This window comes from Leucoraja erinacea, chromosome 5, assembly GCF_028641065.1.
Source record: "Leucoraja erinacea ecotype New England chromosome 5, Leri_hhj_1, whole genome shotgun sequence".
Lineage (NCBI taxonomy): Eukaryota > Metazoa > Chordata > Chondrichthyes > Rajiformes > Rajidae > Leucoraja > Leucoraja erinaceus.
In genome coordinates, this window is record NC_073381.1 from 68,590,897 (window position 1) to 68,616,265 (window position 25,369).

The window sequence follows — 25,369 nt, forward strand, 5'->3', positions numbered from 1 at the left end:
TATGGGATTTGTATAGATTTACAATTCCAGGAAAACACTTTTTTAAAATTCTGTGGATTTAAATTCACAGAATGTAGCTTAAAGCTGCTTTGCTCTGATCTGTACAGTGTCGTGTGCTTTGGATTAGTTGAACATTATATAACTTAGCATTCCCATAAGGGAAGGAGCTAGTGGTTTACATGCAGGTGCCAATCTAGAAGTCACTTTTAAACATAAACAACAATGAAATAGTAATATACTTCCATATTCTCTTGTTAAAACACTTTGTGGCCTTGGAAATGTGGGCCAAGGGCTACCAAAATCCAGTTTGCCAGCTAGTCAGCAGTTAGCTTTCTGAATTGTTCCTACATGCCTCAATGTGTTCATTATTAAAGGTGTACCATGACAATAGTTACCTATTGGCTGACAATATGAATGCAGTATAATTAATTCCTTTGTGCCTATCCATGTCCTCAAGGCTTGCTGCCTGACCCGTTGAGTTACTCCAGCATTTTGTATCATGCCCTTAATGTTCGTTTGCGTGTGAATTGATTCCAATATGGTGGTGAGCGAACACATTTGCATTGTAATTCACTATGGTTGTTATATTGTACAGGAAGGACACTGGTCCATGAGCCACGATTTCTCGCCCACCACAACCTCACGGTCCTTCCAGACAGAGTAGACTCTTCTCAATGTTAGTTCGTGGGCAGTGCTAATTTCTGCCAAACTGCAACTCCACGTGCCAATTCCAGTTCCATTTTCCTTTTGAGGGTTTTCCTAGATGTTGCATAGTTGAAGCAAGGCAGCAACTCTACCGCTGTGTCACTGTGTCGCCCATTAATGTGCAAAAATACTGATGGAGGTTGCTGTCAGATAAGTGATGGGGACTGGCTGTGTTGAATAGTATATAAAGCCAGTGTTGCAGTTAGTGGCTGGTGGTTGATTCATTGACCAGGACCACTCCTGTGGTGGTTGAACTTGCAACACTGTATCCAGGATTTTGGCCTTGACTCCTATCATTGATCTCAAAGATTGTTAAGGGTTTGGACACGCTAGAGGCAGGAAACATGTTCCCGATGTTGGGGGAGTCCAGAACCAGGGGCCACAGTCTAAGAATAAGGAGTAAGCCTTATGTACTAGAAAGCAAACTTACTGGTATAAAATCAACAACTTTTCAAATGAATATACAGGTGCACAACCTTTTATCCGAAAGCCTTGGGACCAGACACTTGTCGGATTTCGGACATTTTCGGATTTCCGAATGGAAGATTTTTAGCGTAGATTAGGTAGGTAGCGTGGGCGGCTTGAAAAGTCTGGAGCGGCTGCCTCCTCCCCGGAGACCGGGGAATCATTGTAAATCATTGCATAAATGTTAGTCAGTTAGTTTGGAGGGATTTTATGTGGTGGTGTGGTGGTAAAGGGGGATGGGGGTAAAGGGGGAAACTTTGATTCTTAGTCCCCTACCTGGTCGGCGACTCCCAACATCGCGGAGCTGGGGGCTCCGTCCGGCCGCGGGCGGCGCCGGTTGGAGCTCCGACCCCGGCAACTCTTCCCCTGGCTGCGCGGCGCTCCAAATCCAGCGCCGCCCGTGGCCGGACGCCCGCAGTCCCAGCCCCACGAATGTTGGGAGTTGGCGACCACAGCGTTCCAGAGCTTACCGCACGGCGACCCGGTAAGGCATTGCCCGCTCCCCGCTGGTATTCCAGCGCTGCGACGCCGCCGACTCCCAACATTCGCGGAGCTGGGGCTGCAGGCGGCGCTGGATTTGGAGCGCCGCGCAGCCAGGGGTAGAGTTGCCGGGGTCGGAGCTACAACCGACGCCGCCCACGGCTGGACGCCCGCAGCCCCAGCTGGGAGTTGGCGGCCACAGCGCTGCGGAGCTTACTGCACGGCGACCCGGTAAGGCATTGACCGCTCCTCGCCTCCCCGACCAGGTAGGGGACTAAGAATTAAAGTTTACCCCTTCACCCCCCCTTCACATAAAAGCCCTCCAAACTAACTGACTAACATTTAAGCAATGATTTACAGATGTTTAAGTGTCTCCCTGGTCTCCAGGGAGGAGGCAGCCGCTACAGTAGTACAGACCAGGGTTGACCGTGGGTCGTTTCGGGTCAAGTTTGGCGCCAAACGCGAGCTTTGGTGTGCAGACGACATCCTGGAAAAATGGCCGGTTTTCGGAGTTTTTCGGATTCCGGAACACCGGATAAAAGGTTGTGCACCTGTACTTGACTTGAGATATGATTTCTGTGTCTGAGCAAATAACTTCCCAAAGCCAACATTTACTTTGGTAACAGCCCATTGTCATTCAGAAAATTGGATTAAATTGGAATAACTTCTTTGGTCAGCAGGTACATTTTGAAAAGGCTAGGATGCAAATATATTTGAGGCAGTGAAGAGCATTTTTGATATAAAGAGTTATGTTTTAATGCAGCTAAAATTCATATTTTGTGTGGGCGTTTTCATAATCCAATGAATTGTGGCATGCATAATGTTTGATCGAGTGTGTATATTCCTGTAAGAGGATTATGTTGGGGAAAGATGTTATTTTGCTCAATATCTTATGAAAACATTGAAGTCTGGAGAGCATTTTGCACAATACTTAAAATTGACGATGTTGCTGTTCAATAATTTGCATGATAACAAAGTTTTAAAACCTACTCTGAATCACCAAACTGTATTGCAGCATAATTGTACATTTTCTTTCCATTAAACTGTGATCTTTGATTATCTTGGATGTGGTGTTAATCATGAATATTATAAGACAGCTTTTATAACATAAAATACCTATTGTGAGGTGTCCACCTTTGACTACTTTTAAACACGTAAAACAAATATATAACGGATTCAATGTACTTTGTCCTCAAGGCATGCCTACTTAGTAGAAGTTCTCCTCTTTTCAGGAGTTCTGTGAGACCTTCTTCACAGCTCCCCCTCTGTGATTACGGCTGTCCTCCTGCTCCTCCTGTCTAGCTTTCTCCCACTAGTTAGTCTGAAGAAGGGTCCAGACCCAAAACAACACCTGTCCTTTCTCCAGAAATGCTGTCTGACCCGCTGAGTTACTCCAACACCCTGTCTTTTTTTGATAAACTGGATTCTGTTGTTCCTTTTTTAATCCATTTTACTGCTCCATTGCGAAATCTCCTTAAGGTATGCCGACTTTGAAGTTCGCCTCCTTTCTCCAGTGGGAGTTCAGTGTGATCTTCTCTCACTGTTTCCCCTCTGTGATTACTGCTTCTTTCAATCTATCGGTTTTATTCTTACTCTTTTTTTCTTATTTCTTAGTCTTTCTTCCCAGCTTTGCCTCTTCCCCATCCCTGACACCACAATGAATGTTGTTCTCAATGACTGTTCTTTTTACAATCCATGTTCTCTGGGTATCTAAATCTAAATTGTATTAGTTATTTATGTTATAACATCGGATGGAAGCTGCATACCAAATCTCGTTGCTCTTATGTGCAATGACAATAAAATACATTATTATTATTATTATTAAGAAGGGTGCTGACCCAAAAGGTCACCGATCCATGTTCTCCAGAGATGATGCCCGCTGAGTTATTCCAACACTGAGTCTTTCTTTTTGTAAACCAGTACCTGTAATTCCTTGTTTATTATATATATTTTTTAACCATTTAATTGATATTTGCATGTTAGCATTTTTGATCTAAACATAGTTTTGAAACGTCTAATGCCAGTGTGCCCGTGACATTTTGTTGGGGAACACAGGTTACATACTGCGTGCCTGAACATAAGCTTGGTAATAAACATCCATTACAAGCCTACAGACTCCCACTGCTACCACAACTATACTTCGCAACCTGCCTCCTGTGTGCATGTCATTCTAGTCTGCATGTTTCTCTGCCTCCATTGTACCTGCCCTGACAACGAGACTTTACATACCGGTACTTCATAAAATATTTCCCTGTATGAATTGTGACTTCCCCTCTACCATAGTTGATTAGAGCTCTTGACCTCAGCTCGTGTTTTTCCCAGACTCTACTGTCACCCTGCAATGCAAATTAAATACCATCGTGGCTCCTTGATCCTCTCATCCATCTGCACCAACTAAACCCCTTCTTACGACATTTCAGTTTAGTTTATTGTCACATGTAGCGAGGTACAGTGAAAAGCTTTTATTTGCATGCTAACCAGTCAGCGGAAAGACAATACATAATTACAGTTGAGCTCTTTACAGTGTATACTGTAGATACATGATAAGGGAATAATGTTCAGGGCAATTTAAAGCCAGTAAAGTCCGATCAAAGATAGTTTGAGGCTCACCAATGAGGTAGATAGTAGGTCAGGACTGCTCTCTAGTTGTTGGTAGGATGATTCAGTTGCCTGACAACAGCTGGGAAGAAACTGTTCATGAATCTGGAGGTGTGCGTTTTCCCATTTGTATACATATTTTTCCATGCAACCATTGGTGATGTAATACCTGTCCATACATCTATTCCCTGTTTGCCACACAAGATCCCAACCATTCCTAGCAGGAGAAGTGATGATTCACCTCTCCTTCTTGGGCACTGCATTCATTGTTCACAATTGTAGATTAGTGGTTCATGCTATGAGTCATGCATTTGTAGTTATGCCCACAAGCTTGTTAGCGGCGAGGTCTGCTGCATTCCGTTAGTCTTAAAGTGAACTCTTAAGTGAGTAGTTGTATTGCTTGTACCCAATAAACTCTATATAACCTGATATGGTGTGAGGCCACTGTTATTATAAGGACTACAAATCAACACCAATGTGATTTCTGTTCTGTTCCATGCCACTTCAATTCTCCATCCAGATTAACCTGTCTATCAGATGGTTTCCTGTATTGTTTTATTGAGATTTGACTTAAACATAAGGAACTACACCTTGTTCTTTACCGGGGGACTTTGAATTAATTGTACTCTGTGTTGAATTCAACAGCTTCAGGTAATGCTCCCACTGTCTTGCTTGTGCTCTTGTGCCCTTGTGCCCTCATGTTGTCCATCTCTCTCTTTATCACTTCCCCCTCTCTTATCAGAACTGGCTAGTTCTGTTATAGGTCATCCATTTTATCATGGTCTCTCTCCCCCTCCCCCTCCCCCTCCCTCTCTGTCTCCCTCTCTCTCTTTCTGTGTTTCTTGGTCTCTCTCCCCCCTTGCCTCACAGCTTTTAATTTCCTTTATTCATGCTGTTTCTTTTCGACAGTCCTTAATAACCCATTAGCCAGATTGCTTCATCAACAGCTTACCTGCAAGGTAACCCTATGCTGACCTAAGCCGAGATCTTCACATTCTTCCATGCAACCCTCCCCTACCTTGTCTGCACCTTAAAACCAACAAATATACTCTCTTTTCTCCCACTTCTGAACGAGCTTCTGTGACCTGAGACAGTAACTCTGTTCTAGTTTTCTACAGATGCTGTCCAATCTGCTGAGTGATTCTTGCATTTTCTGTTTTCTTCACATTTAAAACGCTTTCTTACTATGTGGAATTTTGGATTACAGTCTGGAGCAGTGGCCTTTGGGCAGAGTCTGTTTTGGACCAGTTGAAATCTTGAATCTTCTAAACTTCATAGGTAATATGTATTATGTTTGTTTGTTAAATATCTTTTTTATTTTTTGCTTACAATACGTGTAAAACTAGAGGACTTCAGACAATGTATAAAACAGTGACAAATAGGTTCTGGTGGTGTTGTTGAATGTTATTGAATTAGATACTGAATGGCAGGATTTATATAAATGATGTTTAAGAAGGAACTGCAGATGCTGGAGAATCGAAGGTACACAAAAAAAAGCTGGAGAAAAGCTGTGGATGCTGCTGCACCCTTTATATAAATGATGGTCAGTGTGGAATCAGGGGGGAAAAGCGCTTGATTTGTGCTGTACCTTTTTAAGATTCTCTAACAATCCCAATTAAGTTTCTTGTGTTGCTAAATTGCTTTGTATTAAGGTTAATGGTCCAATTGTACATTATTGTCACATGTACCCAAGTATAGTTCAATGATAATCCTGCTGTACATCAGGCAAAATCATTCTAAGTACAAGATTGTAAGAGAGTGCACCATACTGAGTCCGTACATAAGATTCATCACATTTTAGGCTATGATTAATTTTTGACATTTGCTCAAGTGTACAACATGCAAAGTTTGGTTACATTTCAACCATGAACTTATTCAAGCAGGGGCACATGACCATGTACCTTACTTCCTGGTCAATAGACAATAGGTGCAGTAGGTCATTCGGCCCTTCGAGCCAAAGATCACTATTCAGAGCCGCTATTCATTGTGTTCATGGCTGATCATCCATAAGCAGTACCCAGTTCCTGCCTTCTCCCCATATCCCATGACTCCACTATCTTTAAGAGCTCCATCTAACTCTCTCTTGAAAGCAAATCCTCTATATATTATTACAAAATGTCCCATAAATCAGAAGCACTATACTTGCCTAGCAACAAATGTGTTAGAGCTTCATGGTTGATCTATCGTTCCCTTTCAACCCCATTCTCCTGTTTCTCCCCATTGTTGCTCTTCCTTCTTCCCCCCCCCCCCCCCCACAACGTGGCTCAATCTTTGTGTGGTGTGTGTGTGTGTGTGTGTGTGTGTGTGTGTGTGTGTGTGTGTGTGTGTGTGTGTGTGTGTGTGTGTGTGTGTGTGTGTGTGTGTGTGTGTGTGTGTGTGTGCTGAGCCCCCTCTCAGATTGCGCAACCCCTCAGAAACTGTATGGAGCGCAGGCAATAAGTGTGTACCTGTTACTATCTCTCTATGTGACCAATGTAATGTTTTTAAACCCTTATTACATATCCTCACCTTCCATAGTCCAGGTAGCTTATTTCTCGTATAAATATAGTAAATTTAGGCTCGCTGGTCTCGTCATAAAACTGCAATTAAAAAGGACCAGCCAAGACAGCGATCACATCTGCCTCACTGAGGGGGCGTGTCTTGACCCCAGTGGAGGGAGAAGGAGCGTCAATTACGTAGACTCAGCCCACGTATTTGATGCTACCTCGCTCTCCCTCCACGTTAGCTAGTTTCAGCAGCGGCGGCGCAGCACTGGATTCCACCGCTGGAGGCGCTGACTTTCCAACCACGGGCAGCGCTGACTGCTAAGTTGATTCGTTAATTCGTAGCGGCTTATTCGGAGACTCTGGGCCGCTAAGAGCTCCCAATTGGGCCCCGCGCCTAAGGGGGCCCCACGCTGGAGTAATGTATGCTCGGGTAGATCTACCCCGGGTGGAGGGGGGGAGAGAGGGGGTGGAGAGAGAGTAGAGGGGTGGAGGGGGAAGCAAGGGGTGGACAGGGAAGGGGAATGGAGAAGGGGGAGAGGGGAAGGTGGGTCGTTCCCTCACGGTCCAGGGGCAACGCTCCCGCCCCACCAGTCGCCGTGCTTCACGCACACAGCCCCGGCTCCTCCCCTCTCTCTCCCCGGGGAGATGCGGTGATCAATACAGGGAGGGCCGGGTCACTGATACTAGCCAGTGCCTCCCCAGCCATTGACCTCACTGCACGTCACCGATATGCAGTCCGTCATTGTTCGTGAACAAGAAAAGGCACTGGCATCATTGGCTTGCCACAGTCTTAGCCTAAGTAGAGGCGCTGGCTGTCTAGGGCTTCTTCTCAGCAGCTCAGTGTTGACCACACAGTGGAGCTGGCAGTCTTCCCAGTGTCTCAATCTTCCTCAAACCTGGGAGATGGAGGGTGAGCTATCACAGCAGATAGGCTGCAGATATATTCGGAGCAGGTTGAACGTTTTTAGTTTATTGGTTTATTATCTGCAATGGGAAAAAAACTTTGTATGCTATCTCGTCAAAAACATGCTTTGTATGAGTACAAGGTAGTCATACACATAGTGCAACAGATAGTGCAAAGAGAAAAAAAACAGAATGTAAAACATAGGTATTACAGGACCAACAACATTATAGTCACATAGAGAGTACAATTTTTTTTTTAAAGTGCAGTGTCTGCAATGAGTTAGGTTGGGAGATTAGGACCACAGCCTAAATTTATGTAAGGGCCGTTCAATAGTCTGATAGCAGTGAAGCTGTTCCTGAATCTGGTGGTACATGCATTCAAACTTTTGTATATTTTACCTAATGGGAGAGGGTAGAGAAGAGAATGACTAGGGTGAACATAGTCCTGTAAATTGTGAGTGTAGTGTGATAATCCGGCATAGTTGGAAAGCGGTGAAAGAGATAGATGTATCAAGGGAATGGAAGGTATGGGCACGAAGTGCAGAACATTTGATGGGAATTTGGAAAGAGTCACTGTAATTAGAATTGTAAATTAGAACAGCGACACTGAGCTTGGCAGTGGTTGAAAGATCTGAGAGACGGGTGATGCACTTCACTGTATCAAAGGCTGGAGTGATCAAGGAGGAATCTTGCACCCTGCAAACTCAGCATGTTGTTTGGAGTCGGGCTGCTTTTGTGTTGAGACAACACTAGAAACCAGATCAGAAAGATTCACGTCAGGAGTGAGGTTGAGATGATAAATTATATTTAAAAAACCTGAGGCAATCACCTGGATTGTTTTAGCCTCTGAAGAAGGGACTCGACCTGAAAAGTCACCCATTCCTTCTCTCCAGAGATGCTGCCGGTCCCTTTGAGTTACTCCAGCATCTGCAGTTCTTTACTACACGCTTTTTTTAGTCTCTGTCGTATGAGCCTCTGAACTAGATATTCTATGTTGTTAAAATTACATAACTACATGCTTTATATAATTAGTAAATTGATTTTGTCTATGACACTTACCAAACTTGAATAAGTGGGGATGCGGAAAGAAAATAAAAAGTTTACGTTTCTGAATTGCAGAGTTGAAAAAGCAATTTTAATTCTGTTCAGTATTCACGTTGTAATTAGCCTGAAAGGGGCAACATGTCATTTTAGTGCCGTAATATATTTTAATTTTTAAATTTCAGGCTTTTAAAAACAGTATTATCCAACTTGCTGTCAATAACGACTCAGAAGACCAGTTGCTTTTCCAAGCTCGGAAGTGCTACAAGCATTGGCAAACTACCATCTTCGAATTCATCAGAAACTGTGGATGCTTGCTGTTGGTTCCATCCCCTGCCAAGGCGGTAACTTAGGCTACCGGATTGTTCCGACCTCTGCTTTCAGTGGTATTTTTCAATTCATCATCTGAAGAAGGGTCTCAATCCGAAACATCACCCATTCCTTCTCTCCAGAGATGCTGCCTGTCCCGCTGAGCTCCAGCTTTTTGTTTCTATCATCTCTATCTATTATTCATGTCCCATTATTTCGCTCAAGAAATGCTTTCCTTAAACAGAAAAGAAGCAAGCCACCAAGTCACTTTGTGTAGGAAGGAACTGCTGATGCTGGTTTAAACCAAAGATAGACGCAAAAGGTATAGGTGACCTTTCGGGTCGAGGCCCTTTAAGAGCCAGGGGGAAAAGGAAATGAGACGGTGATATAGAGAGATATATAACAAATGAATGAAAGATATGCAAAAAAGTAACGATGATCAAGGAAGTGGTCCATTGCTGGATGTGGATTATGTGATAATGAGTTATACAGACAATGAAACTCACCAGGCCAACAGTGAAACTAGTACAACGACTAGGGTGGGGGGAGGGACGGAGAGAGAGCATGCAAGATTACTTAAAGTTAGAGAAATCAAAATTTATACCGCTGGGTTGCAAGCTGCCCAAGCGAAATATGAGATGCTGTTCCTCCAATTTGCGTTTGGCCTCACACTGACAATGGAAGAGGCCCAGGACCAAAAGGTCAATATGGGATTTAATGTGTTTGGGAATGTTTTGGGAGCTTGCCTTGGCCAATGTGATCTCCCAGTTGTCAACAATGGACTGTTTCCTTGATCATTGTTACTAGTTTGCATATCTTTAATTAATTTGTTCTACAGTATATCGCTCTAAATCACAACCTATATCTCTCGTTTCCCTTTCCCCTTACCCTCAATCCAAAATGTCACCTGTTCCTATTCTCCAGAAATGCTGCCTTACCCGCTGAATTCCTCCAGCTTTTTGTGTCAATCACCAATCACTGTCCTGTGTACTTGAGTCTCGCTTGGTATTTACAGGAATAACCTACCAGGAATAACCTACCAGGAATAACATTGTTTCTTTTCATTTCAAAATGTGCCTATCCGGGCAGATTAGTAAAAATACCTGAAGACACAGGCTGGATTACATACTAATTTGCTTTGCCAATCATTTATATATGTGTGTATTTCACATAAAACTGCAATTTGTCCAATTTTTCCAAGAGCACCACTACAGTGTTATAAATGGATTTGTTGAACGGGGTAACAATGAGGCATGTAAAGGGCCTGTGCCACAAGCATGTAACTCCATGCGGCAAGCGCGACCTAACGTGGTCGCTTGAGCCGTACGGCCTCGCGGGGCCGGTCCCACTTCGATCGCCGGAGCCGTATGGAGTTGTGCGGAGCTGGTTCCGACATTGTGCGGGGCTCCGAAAAACTGACCGTGTTCAAAAACTCCGTGCGGCAACGGCCTGCCGGCCCGCAGCCGCCCCGACGCCGTACGCGCAGCCTCGACGGGAACTTCCCGCGGACTTCACTCGAACTTCACGTCACTCACTCAACCTCCGCGCGGCCCCCGCTTCCGGTTTGGTCGCGCTCGCCGCATGTGGGCGCATGCTGGTGGGACCGGCCCTGTACGGGGATCACTCGACCTCCGCGCGGCTCCCGCTTCCAGTTTGGTCACGCTTGCCGCATGCAGGTCGCATGCTCGTGGGACAGGCCCTTAATGCTCGGAAGGTATAGCAGCAATTAATTGTAAATCAGCTGGTATGTAGGTTTTGAAAGATATCTTGTGCAAGAATGAATGTACTGATTCAACAACAAATGTAACTATTTTGTCAGCAAACTGATTAAACAAAAATGCATCACACATTATAACATGCAAAACATAATAGCTGTAGTCGCATAATCTTAGTGTAATGCATCCTTTCATTTCCTTTTTTGGTGTTGGATGAATCCATACTTGTACAATTAACTCAAGTCCAGCCTGCTCCTGCTCATGCACTGCTATCCCATTGTTGCATTTTCAGCTGGGATCCCTCTTGCACGTCCGAACATCTTTCACACCGATAGCTTCTGGGTCTGGATTGGATTATGCCGTCTGAAATGTGCTTCAGGTACTGTGCATCTGCCCATTGAGTGCATGTGATGTCACCTTGAACTGGTTGCGTTTAATTCAATTGATCGATTATTGTGTTACATTGCGGAATTGAACCATTGTAATATTGTCAGCAAATTGCATTGCACAGTTGGGAAGATATAGAAAATTTAGTCAGTTGATTTGTTTCTAGTTTCATTTTTAAGCTTCAGATCAAAAGTTTATGTTAAACTCATAAAAAATAGTTCTAATGCATGCTGTGTACAAAATAACCATGTATTCTCTGCATCACCTCGGGTTCATTTGAAAGGATTTAGTTGTGAGCCAAGCAGTCATGAGATTTTCAAGGCTTTGCTTCTAATCCAGCATGTGGGCCACACTAACTGAATGGTGCTTCCATTGTTTTCCAATTATTTATTAGAGCGGGTGCCTTTTAGTCAATTCAATAGGCTGCTGTTTCTGTTTACTGCGCAGAATTTGAGGCAGGAGATTTTTGTTTTCGTGTGTGAGTGGAACACACAATTGCTGGTTTGCTTTGGATAAATTTTGCGTGTGACTTCCTTTTGTTTGCTTGCAGCATTCAAGAAATGCTAACGGGTCACAGGCTTTGCCAATCAAAGGCTCACAAGGATGCTGTCCTGGCAGCTCTGAATCAGCAGAGGATTGATGGGATACTCTGTGATGTCATCCTGGTTGCTGAGGATCAAAAATTCCATGCCCACAAGGCAGTGCTGGCAGCGTGCAGTGATTATTTCAGGGTAAGTTGGAGATTGCCTTCATGTTCACACAGGGATTTCAGAAACAATACATCTTATTGATACGTAAAATATTGCACTCATATTTGAAGATTGTTACCTGATCTGTTTTATGGTTTTGTCCTGGGGTTAAGCTTTTTGTAAACGTTTGAATATTTTTTTTCTTATTTGATCAATTGATATTACAGAAGATGCTTCCTGAAGGTTGAATAGTGAGGACTATAATTGTCAAGTGCAATGCTTGTTTCAAGGTTTGGGAGCGATGGAAATTCATTTGTAAGATTTGTTTTATTTAAACTTCTTACATTTTTCTGAATGGGGTTTTGAGATGTGCTCCAGAAAATATCCTGAATCAACTATATTCCTAATTTTGTACACTATGCTGAAACAGACTTTGAAAAGGAATTTTGTTAAGATTGTAGAAGTTACTTTATGTCTTCAACAGAGATTCTCGCCGTTCAAATTTTTTTTTGTCATTGGTTTTGTGCTTGGTTTGTGGTAGGTGAATGTTTGTGGATGGCTTTGGCATTTGCAAATGTCCCAATATATTCCCAAACTATTAATAAAATTAATGAGTTTAAAATGGTTAAAAAAATATATATATTCACAACTCCTGCAGAACTGGGCTATGAGTCGATGCAAAAAAAAACAAAATCTTTTTGAATTAATTTAATTTATTTGAATTTATTAATTGGTTTTAATTGTGATCTAATGTTCTTACTGTTTTTTAGGAATAATTAACTCTTTTTAAAATAGTTTGTGAATGTCTTGCAATAAAGGGTCACAGCTTAAGGATAAGGGGGAAATCCTTTAAAACTGAGATGAGAAGAACTTTTTTCACACAGAGAGTGGTGAATCTCTGGAACTCTCTGCCACAGAGTGTAGTCGAGGCCAGTTCATTGGCTATATTTAAGAGGGAGTTAGATGTGGCCCTTGTGGCTATGGGGATCAGAGGGTATGGAGAGAAGGCAGGTACGGGATACTGAGTTGGATGATCAGCCATGATCATATTGAATGGCGGTGCAGGCTCGAAGGGCCGAATGGCCTACTCCTGCACCTAATTTCTATGTTTCTATGTTTCTATTTGCAAATACCAGGTTGACTTAGTACCGGTTCAGTCGACAGATTCCAGCCTCAGTGGGAATACTGTGAAAGTTTGCTCTTTGTTAACAGCGGGCAATAGAACTTTTCAGTGGTAGATTTGCTCCATCAGTGTCAATGCCTATTGCAGATTAACAACATTCCACAGCACATACATATAGGTATAAATGATTTTCTTGTCACCTTCATATTTCATTTTGATGAATAGGGAATAAATATTTCAAGTATTGGACCAGTGTGTGATGAAGTATTCGGTCACTTGAAAATTCCAATGGATTTTTGCTTTTTTGTGGTGTGGAGTCATTTGATGTATATGCTGGAGGGCATGGACACCAATTTGTATCTGAAGCAGACAGCACCCTAGTTCTACACACAGACCTTTTTTATTCACTGAAAAGATCTCACTTTCTTTGAACATATAACATGTGGTCTATTGCGCATACTGAAGATACCAAATCTTTTTTTTTCATGACCTTCTTACCATTAATCAGTCTATTTATAAAGTTTATAAGAATTTATGGTCAATGTTTAACATTTGCAAATATTGCTCAATACCCAGAACAATGCTGGGTTGTGATTCAAAATTACAGAATTAACATATAAGATAAAAGTAGCTCAAGAACATTGTGATTATTGTAACCTTGCCTCAGCGTGCTGTTTTGTACTTCAGATTTAGTTTTAGTTTGACCTAATTACAATCTTACTTTATAGTTCCCTTACTTATGATGGACTCATCATATATTTAGCTTATGGATTTAAAAATGAATCTATATTCCTTTTCATTACCATTGCAAATTCCTGGGTGGCACAGTGGTGCAGCTGCGCCTCGCAGCGCCAGAGACACAGGTTTGAATCTGACCTTGGGTGCTGTCTGTGTGGAGTTTGCAGGTTCTCTCTGTGACCTTGTGGCTTTTTTCTGGGTGCTCTGGATTTTTTCCCCACATCCCAAAGATGCACAATTTGTCAGTTAATTGGCCACTGTAAATTGCCTCTCGTGTGTAGGCAGTGAATGTGAACATGGGATAATATAGGACTAATGTGAATATGAGATTGATGGTTGGCATGGACACAGGGGTGAAGGAAAAGGGGAGAGTGTGGTGGGAGAGGGAGGGAGTTGGTTTTCCCAGGAATGATGCTGGGAACTACTTGCTAAACCACCATTGGGTTAATATCTTGCAGGTCCTGAAGTCACGTTGTTTTCCATAGGATGAAATGGCTGCAGATTGAAGGGTGACCACAATGGTAATTTCCTTTCGAAGGTAGACACAAAATGCTGGAGTAACTCAGCGAGACAGGCAGCATCTCTTGAGAGAAGGAATGTGTGATGTTTCGGGTTGAGACCCGAAACAGAGTCTGAATGTCACCCATTCCTTCTCTCCACAGATACTGCCTGTCCCACTGAGTTACTCCAGCATTTTGTGTCTACCTTCGATTTAAACCGGCATCTGCAGTTCTTTCCGATACACTGGTAATTTCCTTTCATTCAATTAAATTAGGTTAGTGTTTGTATCGTTCTGTCCCTAGTGTGTAGGATAGTGCTTGTGTAAGAGGTGATCGCTGGGCGGCACGGACTTGGTGGGCCGAAGGCACGCTGTATCTCTAAAGTAAAGTCTAAAGGAAAGATATTTATGCAAAGCAGCTGGCAGCCCATCTAGCGCTTTTGCTGCTTGCATCTATTGACTTTGATATCAATTTGTAGCGCTTTAATGGTCTTGATTAGAATGGGTGTCTAGTGTTATGGGGAGAAGGCAGGAAAATGGGATTAGGAGGCAGAGTTAAGCAATGATTGGATGGCAGAGTAGACTCGATGGGCCGAATGGTTTAATTCTATTACGATAACTTATGAACTTTAAACTCAAGGAAAATATATGGCCACATATATTTTACTTTTTATTGTTAGGAATTCAAATCTGCCATTATCACAAAATAAGAGTTGGCATGTCAGTTGCCTAGTGTGTACAGCTTCTGACATTTGGATCCATTGCAGGTAGGAGGAATGTATGTTAGATACTCCAGCAAACGTTTAGTATGGATGAGCCAGGATGCATACAATCTACTGGTGCCAAAACCTTTGCTTCCATTTATCTGGTCAGAGTCTGTTTGATGCATATGAGGAGACATTAAATGAACATACAGCCCTTTGTTAATATTAAACTATTGATATATGGATTTTAAAAACAGGAGGACAGTATCAAGTTGTATTAGTTACAGGCAACATGACATTTCACTGTGGCAAACAATTGAAACAGATTTTATCTGAAATGTGTGATTATATGTAATCCAACATTTGCTCACTCCTGTATTCAAACACTTTTATACAGAAAACAAATATGTGAAAAATGCTTGGAATAAGAAATCACTTTTGAGAATGTCTGCTTGTTGCTGTATGAATAATTTATTTAATTGAAATAAAATTAGGACAAATTCCAAAATTAAAATGCTAATATTTTACAGCTTGTACAAAAATGAAATTGTGACCACCAGTGGCTATATTATTTCAAGAGCAGAAATAAAAATTGCAGATGCTGGTGTGAAAATTGGCCAGTTCCATTTAAGATATCTGTCCATAGTTTTTTTTTTCCACCATTCTTCATAGATACAACCTAATATGACAATAGACAATAGGCGCAGGCAGCAATTAAAGAGCGCACCCCTAGCGATGAGGACGGTACAGAGCTGTTCTCTTGAAAGGAGAACCTGCCTCCACCGCCCTCTGAGGGGGGGGGGGGGGGGGGGGGGTTCTGGGGGAGAACAGGTCTCCAAACAGACCAAACAGATCCAGGACTGTTTGGAGTCTGTAGACTGGGCAATGTTCAGGGACATCGGGAACATTTTTCACTTCCTCTAGCCTGTCCCAACCTTCTATGTTTATAAGATCCCTCAAGTGACCTAAGACTGGTTTCTCTCCCATCCACCGAAGGACCTGAATGAATACACCACAGTCGTTACAGACTTCATAAAGGAATGTGTGAAGGACTGCATCCCGACTAAAACCTTCCGAGTGTTTCCCAATCAGAAGCCTTGGATTAACTAAGAGATCCGCACTCTTCTGAAGTCCAGACACTAAGCATTCATGTCTGAAGATACTGAGGACTACAAGAAGACTAGATATGACCTTAGTAAGGCCATCAAAAAGGCCAAAAGGGACATCTGCTCCAAGCTGGAGGATGAGACAGATGTTCGGCAGCTGTGGTGGGGCCTGAATGCAATCACCTCCTACAAGGCAAAATCAGGAGGCAGCTCGAATGTCGGCGAAACATCACTCCCTGACGAGCTCAATGCGTTTTACGCACGCTTTGATAGGGAGAATACTGATGTGCCTTTCCGATCCCCCCATTCGCTGCGATAGTATTTCAGTCTCAGTCACAGAGGCCGACGTCAGGAAATCCTTTAGAGGGGTGAACCCCCGAAAAGCACCTGGACCTGATGGTATACCCGGTCGTGTTCTAAAAACCTGTGCGGATCAAGTGGCTGGAGTTTTTACGGACATTTTCAACCTCTCACTTCTGAGGTCTGAGGTTCCCACCTGCTTTAAAAGGGCATCAATTATACCGGTGCCCAAAAAATGCAAGGTGACGTGCCTCAATGACTATCGACCAGTGGCACTAACGCCGGTGGTGATGAAGTGCTTTGAGAGGTGGATCATGGCGCAATTCATCCCCTACCTTGACATAAACCTGGACCCACTGCAGTTCGCTTACTGCCACAACAGATCAACAGTGGATGCGATCTCGCTGGCTCTCCACTCCGCTCTGGACCACTTGGACAACAAAAACTCATATGTCAGGCAGTTATTCATTGACTACAGCTCGGCATTTAATAAAATCATCCCCTCGAAGCTGGTTACCAAACCCTCAGAACTGGGTCTCTGCAATTGGATCCTCGACTTCCTCATTCACAGACCACAGTCTGTTCGTATTGGTGGAAATGTGTCAACGCGATAACAATCAGCACGGGAGCACCTCAAGGCTGCGTGCTCAGCCACCTGCTATTCTCAATCTATACTCATGACTCATGACTGCATAGCCGGTTATAATGTGAACTCCATCATCAAGTTCGCTGACGACACCACTGTTGTGGGAAGTATCACTGATGGAGATGAGTCAGAGTATAGAAGGGAGATCAACCGTTTGACCAAATGGTGCCAGTGCAATAACCTGGCTCTCAACACCAGCAAAACCAAGGAACTGAGTGTGGACTTTGGAAGGGGTAGGATGGGGACCCACAGTCCCGTTTTCTATCAAGGGGTCGATGGTGGAGAGGGTCAAGAGCTTCAAATTCCTGGGCGTGCACATCTCTGAAGATCTTTCCTGGTCCGAGAACACTAATGCAATTATAAAGGAAGCTCATCAGCGCCTCTACTCTGAGAAGATTACGGAGAGTAGGTATGTCAAGGAGGACTCTCTCGAACTTCTACAGGTGCACAGTAGAGAGCATGCTGACCGGTTGCATCATGGCTTGGTTCGGCAACTTGAACGCCCAGGAGCGGAAAAAAGCTGCAAAAAGTTGTCAACACTGCCCAGTCCATCATCGGCTCTGACCTCCCTCCCATACATAGTTGCTGCCTCAAAAAGTCTGCCAGCATCATCAAGGATCCACACCATCCTGGCCACTCACTCATCTCCCCACTGCCTTCAGGTAGAAGGTACAGGAGCCTGAAATCTGCAACATCCAGGTTCAGGAATAGCTACTTCCCCACAGCCATCAGGCTATTAAATGCAACTTCAAACAAACTGTGAACTATAACAGCCCATTGCACTTTATCTGTTTATTTATGTGTGTATATATATATATATATATATATATATATATATTCATTGGTATATAGTCAAACTGATCTGTTCTGTATTTATTTATGCCTACTATATTCTGTTGTGTTGAAGCAAAGTGAGAATTTCATTGTCCTAGCTGGGAGACATGACAATAAACTCTCTTGAATCTTGAATCATCCTTCCAAATTCCAGAATATACAAGCCCAGCTGCTTCATTCTCTCAGCATATGAGTCCTGCCATCCCGTAAACCTACCCTGCATTCCCTCAATAGCAAGAATGTCCTTCCTCAAATTAGGGGACCAAAACTGCACACAATACTGCAGGTGTGGTCTCACTAGGGCCCTGTACAACTGCAGAAGGACTTATTTGCCCCTATACTCAACTCCCCTTCTTATGAAGGTCAACATGCCATTCGCTTTCATCACTGCCTGCTGTACCTACACGCTTACTTTCATAGACTGGTGTACAAGGACCCCCAGATCCTGTTGTACTTCCCCTTTTCCCAACTTGACGCCATTTAGATAATAATCTGCCATCCTGTTTTTGCTACCAAAGTGGATAACCTCACAATTATCCACATTAAACTGCATCTGCCGTGCATCTGCCCACTCACCCAACCTGTCTAAGTCACCCTGCATTCTCATAGCATCCTTCTCACAGTTCACAATGCCACCCAGCTTTGTGTCATCTGCAAATTTGCTAATGTTACTTTAAATCCCTTCATCTAAATCATTGATGTATATTGTAAATAGCTTCGGTCCCAGCACCGAGCCTTGCGGTACCCCACTAGTCACTGCCAGCCATTCTGAAAGGGACCCGTTAATCCCTACTCTTTGTTTCCTGTCTGCCAACCAGTTTTCTATCCATGTCAGCACTCTACCCCCAATACCATGTGCCCTAATTTTGCCCACTAATCTCTTATGTGGGACCTTATCAAATGCTTTCTGAAAGTCCAGCTTCACTACATCCACTGGCTCTCCCTTGTCCATTTTCCTAGTTACATCTTTCAGAAGATTAGTCAAGCATGATTTCCCCTTCGTAAATCCATGCTGACTCGGACCGATCCTGTTACTGCTATCCAAATGTGCGGCTATTTCATCTTTTATAATTGACTCCAGCATCTTCCCCACCACCGATGTCAGGCTAACTGGTCTATAATTCCCTGTTTTCTTTCTCCCGCCTTTCTTAAAAAGTGGGATAACATTAGCCACAGGAACGGATCCTGAGTCTTTAGAACATTGGAAAATTATCACCAATGCATCCACAATTTCTAGAGCCACTTCCTTAAGTACCCTGGGATGCAGACCATTTGGCCCTGGGGATTGATCAGCCTTCAGTCCCATCAGTCTACCCAACACCATTTCCTGCCTAATGTGGATTTTCGTCAGTTCCTCTGTCAATATGTTGAGTATTTCCGATATGAGTCCATGACTTATTCATGTTTCTGACAGTTGTTTTTTTTTAATACCTGAGGGTGTTGCTGTTGAGGCCAGAATTTATTGCCTGTATCTAATTGTGCTGGAAAAGTTGCAGGTGAGCTCTCATTCTAGTGAAGAAAATCCCTTAGTGCTTTTGGACAGGGAGTTCCAGGAGTTTGACACAGAGAGGAAGAAACACCAGCAATGCACTTCCAGTTTAGTTTAGGTTATTGTCATGTGTGCCGAGGTACAGTGTAAAGTTTTATTGCATGCTAACCAGTCAGCGGAAATACAATACACGATTGCAATCGAGGCATTTTTTTTGCGTACAGATACTAGGTATGTTACAATACTTACCTTCAGCGGCGCTGCAATTCTGCCACTGGCCGTGTGCGTGATTTTGGCGCCTTTTCGGGGGGGGGGGGGGGGGGTTAAAACACATTTTTTTCCTACCTTGTCCTGGATTATATTTGGTTGGAGTGCAAGCTTTTGCTGAAGAATCGTTCCGATGGCCGTTCTGTGTATCTTTTTTTTTAAATCACCCAACTAGTTCAGCGCTGGAGTCATTTAAAAATCAGCTTCTAAAGCCGTCAACGCCGACAACGGGGACGGATTTCATGTAGGTGACAGGTAAAAGAAAGCCGTTTATTTTTACGTATAAAAGTGGTCCTTAAGATGCCTTTAGTTCACATTTTATATTGCAAAACGGTGATTTAGTCCCCATAAGAACCGGCATGCCGATATGGGGGTCTAAAGCACCGCAAACCGCAACGTTCCAAATGATCGCGTTCCAGAAAAATCCAGTCGCAAGATGATTTAAATGGCCATTAATTTACAGGTATTAAACATTAAATTCCTTCCATTTGCCCTATAAATCCATGACAATGAGATTTAAAAATTATGTTATATTGTGAATTCTTGTGTGAATGTTATTTGGACACTTAGGCTATATAAAAATGTTAATCTATTTTTAAGAAATTGATAGATGTTTAGATCTAGTAATTGAATTTTGTAATTAGCTACAATTAGGTAACTAACAAATTATATGCTTTAATTTCAAGTCATCCAAGTAAGATTGTTTCATATCTGTTTCAGAATGCTTCAATCTATAATAAGTGAAAATTTATTTTAGTTCTGTTAATTTTTAAGAAAGTTATGGGTTTTTAAATGTTCTCGATCACAGCTTTTGTGTTGTCAATGGAAAAGCAATAGGGAACAAGATGCTAATTTCTGAGTATGAAAATGGCCATAACTTTTATAATACTGAAGATATGAAAATGAATTAGGTGACAAATTAGACTTCTTTCTATGCTTTATCTGATGGGATAAATTACAGACTTGATTTTTAAAATCTCAAAATTTTGTAACATTGATAAAGAGCAAAACGTGAATAACATGTAGTGCAGGATAAAATCCAGTAAAGTCCGATGAAAAGTAGTCCTAGGGTCTCCAATGAGATAGATGGCAACTCAGGACCATTCTCTTGTTGTTGGTGGGATGGTTCAATTGCCTGATAACAGCTGGGAAGAAACTGCCCCTGAATCTGGACATGTGCGTTTTCACACTTCTGTCCCACTTGCCTGATGGGAGAGGGGAGAATTCGGAGAGAGGTGTGACTTGGAGGAAATTGCAAGTGATGATGTTCCAATGCTGTTCTTTCCTTACTTGATGGTAGAATTCACAGATTTAGGAGGTGCTTTCCGAGTAGCTTGGATGAGAAACTGCAGTAGGGTTTATCAATATATTTTTGTGCTGGTGGTCGAGCGATTGGGGTGATGGATGTGTGGCAACAGTGGCAGACTGGGTCTAAAATTATTGGTTGCCAGGAGACAAAGGGGGCCCACTTCATCAGGATCCCACTTGGTATAGGGGGCCCACTTCATCAGGGGCCCACTTGCCATCGGGCAAGCTGACATCCTGGCCAGTCCGCCACTGTGTGGCAATCAAGCAGACTGCTTTGTTTAAAAAAGAACTGCAGTTGCTGAAACAATCGAAAGTAGACAAAAAATGCTAGAGAAACTCAGCAGGTGAGGCAGCATCTATTGAGAGAATGAATAGGCAATGTTTTGAGTCGAGACCCTTCTTCAGACTGGTGCATTGCGAGTCGGCAGTGGAGCCTCGCGGGCTGAAACCTCGCGGATCAGAGGTGGAGCCTTGTGGGTTAACGAGCCTGCGGGCATAGGTGCCCGGGTCGATGGAGCAGGCGGCTGGGGCCTGGGTCGGTGCCAGGGAGGCGTCCGGAGAGGACCCAGCAGTGTCACTAGAGAGGTTGGTGCGGTGGTCGATGATGGCACTGACCGATAGAAGAGGACGGACACTTGGAAGTGAGGACGCTGCTGCTGAGGGAAGGAAGGACCCGGCGTGGGGGGACCGTCGTGAGGGAGGGAGAAGAACAATGGGGGAACTGGTGGGGTGGGGGGGGTGGGGGGGGGTAATTTGTAACCTTGTTAGCGCCCCTTACGGGCGACTATTTGCATACCTTGGGTATGCAAGTAAAGAATTTTACTGTGACTTATCACATGGAGGAATATCTGGAATCTTGTGGCCTTGCTGTTTATATAATGTGGTTTGCAGAAGTCATTTGGTATTATGAAATGACCAATATTCATGAGTTTTATATCTGGTTATTCCACTACTATGGTTAATTAATAGGATGATTTTGAAATTATCCATTATGCTGAAGAGCTTTTGAGTCCTTTGACATCATAATTTGCTTTTAAGTAGAAAGTATTCTGATCTTTTATTGAATTAATAAAAAAAATAATTTAATGAATAAATTCTGTGTGGCTCTCGTAGTTATTCCTCCAAATAGTATTTGATCTATTCTGAATTTTCTTGATTTCCTGAAGGAAAGGAGACATTTTCAATGAATTTAAGAAGTAAACTCTTATAAGGTTTCACGTAAAAATGATAATTCATTTTGAATTAATCTGCTCAGTTGAAACCCAGTGGTGACATTTACAGTTTCAGAGCACTGCTTGAATCCTTTGTTCAGAGTATTTCATCAATGTCATTGTATTTATCCATCTGATCTTCAATCCTGCTATTATATGCATTTAGCTTCTCCCTTTCAAAGATGTTAATGAATGAACTATTAACTGATTCCGCTATGAGTTCATTTGATACACCTGCTGCCCTTGAACAATGAAATGAGAATCTACTCTGCCATTACGGAGATGGTAATGGGAAGTATTTACATCGGCTGCACCCCAATGCAATCAGTGTCAAGTGATTCAAGAATAGCTACAACAACGTCATATTTATTTAACTTTTTCTAGAGTACGGTGGCGCAGCAGTAGAGTTGCTGCCTTACAGCAAATGCAGCGCCGGAGACCCGGGTTCGATCCCGACTATGGGTACTGTCTGTACGGAGTTTGTAACTTGACAGGCGCAGGTAGTCGCCTGATAAATCGCCTAAGTGGGACAGGCCCATTACTACTTGTTTATTCATAAATAATCAGATAACATAGAAACATAGAAAATAGGTGCAGGAGGAGGCCATTCGGCCCTTCAAGCCAGCACCGCCATTCATTGTGATCATGGCTGATTGTCCCCTATCAATAACCCGTGTCTGCCTTCTCCCCATATCCCTTGACTCCACTAGCCCCTAGAGCTCTATCTAACCCTCTCTTAAATCCATCCAGTGACTTGGCCTCCACTGCCCTCTGTGGCAGGGAATTCCATAAATTCACAACTCTCTGGGTGAAAAAGTTTTTTCTCACCTCAGTCTTAAATGACCTCCCCTTTATTCTAAGACTGTAGCCCCTGGTTCTGGACTCGCCCAACATTGGGAAAACTTTTCCTGCATCTAGCTTGTCTAGTCCTTTTACCTATCTATATTACTAAAACTCTGTTCTTGACCGGTTTTGGCCATCTGTGCTGCGATTTCCGAGAGGACGCCGTGACCTACGGCTGTCAATTTTGGCCACCTTGCTCAGAGCCCCCCTCCGCCGTATGTGTGCCGAGGATTCTTCCCGTCGATGAAAAATGACAGATATATTAATGTTTTTACAAAATTCCCCATTCTCTCTGCTGCTCCTGCTGGTGGGAGGGGGAGGGACTATAAAACCAGGAAGTGGCGTGCCTCAATCTCTGCAAGCTGGAGCTCTGTCAATTAGTCTCTGTCACTGAGCTCTGATTGACATTGAACAAATGTCTACAGCACTGTGAGTACCCTTAATTTGGTTTGAAAATGAAAATATAGATAGTTTGAAGTAAAAAAGCACTGCCTGCAAATGGTTGTTTGGGTTGAGTAAAAAAGGCTCTCTCTCTCTCCCCACCTGTCTCTCCCTATCCCTCTCTCTTTCTCTCTCTCTGCCCCCTCTCTCTCTCTCCTCCCCTCCCCTCTTCTCTCCCCCCCCCTCCCTCTCTGCCCTCTCTCTCCCCCCCCCCCCCCCCCCCCCCCCTCTCTCCCCCCCCCCCCCTCTCCTCTCCCCCTTCTCCCTCCCCTCTCTCTCCCCTCCCCTCCTCTCCTCCCCTCTCTTCCCTCCCCCCCCCCTCCCTCCTCTCCTCCCCTCCCTCGCTCCCCCCTCCCCCCCCCCCCCCTCTCCCCTCCCCCCCCCTCTCCTCTCCCATCTCCCCCCCCCCCCTCTCTAGATGCTAGATGTGACTGCAAGTTGGGGGCTATGCGTCAGTAGAAAGGGTGGTTATGGGGTAAAAGGAGCAAATTAACAATATTAATATAATATCAAGAGGGGGTAATTAGTGTGAGTGCGGGGGGGAGGGGGGGATAGTTAGTGTGTGACGCTGCATGCTGCCTCCCCCCCCCCCCCACAACCGCACATTGGGGGAACAGACCCAACGGGTCTGCACTTGGCCTAGTAATTGTATATGTTTCTATAAGATACCCCCTCATCCTTCTAAACTCCAGTGAATACAAGCCTAGTCTTTTCAATCTTTCCTCATATGACAGTCCCGCCATCCCAGGGATCAATCTCGTGAACCTACGCTGCACTGCCTCAATCACAAGATGTCCTTCCTCAAATTAGGAGACCAAAACTGTACACAATACTCCAGAAGTGGTCTCACCAGAGCCCTATACAACTGCAGAAGAACCCCATTACTCCAATACTGAAATCCTCTTGTTATGAAGGCCAACATTCCATTAGCTTTCTTCACTGCCTGCTGTACCTGTAAGCCAACTTTCAGTTACTGGTGTACAAGCACGCCCAGGTCTCGCTGTACCTCCCCCTTACCTAACCTAACCCCATTGAGATAATAATCTGCCCACTTGTTTTTGCCGCCAAAGTGGATAACCTCACATTTATCTATATTATACTGCATCTGCCACGCATCTGCCCACTCACTCAACCTGTCCAGGTCACCCTGCAACCTCCTAACATCCTCTTCACAGTTCACACTGCCACCCAGCTTTGTGTCATCCGCAAACTTGCTAGTGTTGCTCCTAATTCCCTCTTCCAAATCATTAATATATATGGTAAACAGTTGCGGCCCCAACACCAAGCCTTGCGGCACTCCACTCGCCACTGCCTGCCATTCTGAAAAGGACCCGTTCACTCCTACTCTTTGCTTCCGGTCTACCAACCAATTTTCTATCCATGTCAACACCCTACCCCCAATACCATGCGCTCTAATTTTAGTCACCAGTCTCCCGAGCGGGACCTTATCAAAGGCTTTCTGAAAGTCTAGATACATTACATCCACTGGCACCCCTTCATCCATTTTACTTGTCACATCCTCAAAAAATTCCAGAAGATTAGTCGAGCATCATTTCCCTTTCAATAAATCCATGTTGACTTGGACTAATCCTTTTAGTGCTATCCAAATGCCCCATTATTACCTCTTTAATAATTGACTCCAGCATCTTTCCCACCACCGAAGTCAGGCTAACTGGTCTGTAATTCCCTGTTTTCTCTCTCGCTCCTTTCTTGAAAAGTGGGATAACATTAGCTATTCACCAATCCACAGGAACTGATCCTGAATCTATTGAACATTGGAAAATGATCACCAATGCATCCTCTATTTCTAGAGCCACTTCCCTGAGGACCCTGGGATGCAGACCATCAGGCCCAGGGGATTTATCATCCTTCAGTCCCATTAGCCTACCCAATACTATTTCTTGCCTAATGAAAATTTTTTTCAGTTCCTCTACCCCCTTAGATCCTCTGTCCTCCAGTACATCTGGGAGATTGTTTGTGTCTTCTTTAGTGAAGACAGATCCGAAGTACCTATTCAACTCTTCTGCCATTTTGTTGTTCCCGATAATAATTTCACCTGTGTCTGCCTTCAAGGGACCCACA

At 43.6% G+C, this 25,369-nt stretch overlaps 1 protein-coding gene across 3 annotated transcripts in view; it reads left to right on the forward strand.

The window, feature by feature from the left end:
- Positions 1-25,369, forward strand: part of klhl32 (kelch-like family member 32) — a 199,208-nt gene that overhangs the window by 34,082 nt on the left and 139,757 nt on the right. For 2 of the 3 annotated variants that reach the window (XM_055635854.1, XM_055635853.1), the window contains exons 2-3: positions 10,995-11,081; positions 11,640-11,820. In XM_055635854.1, coding sequence (XP_055491829.1) covers positions 11,059-11,081; positions 11,640-11,820 — 204 coding nt within the window. In that variant the 5' untranslated portion in view covers positions 10,995-11,058. Of the gene's footprint in view, positions 1-8,870; positions 9,065-10,994; positions 11,082-11,639; positions 11,821-25,369 lie in introns of those variants that run through there. The other variant, XM_055635852.1, reaches the window with a different exon arrangement.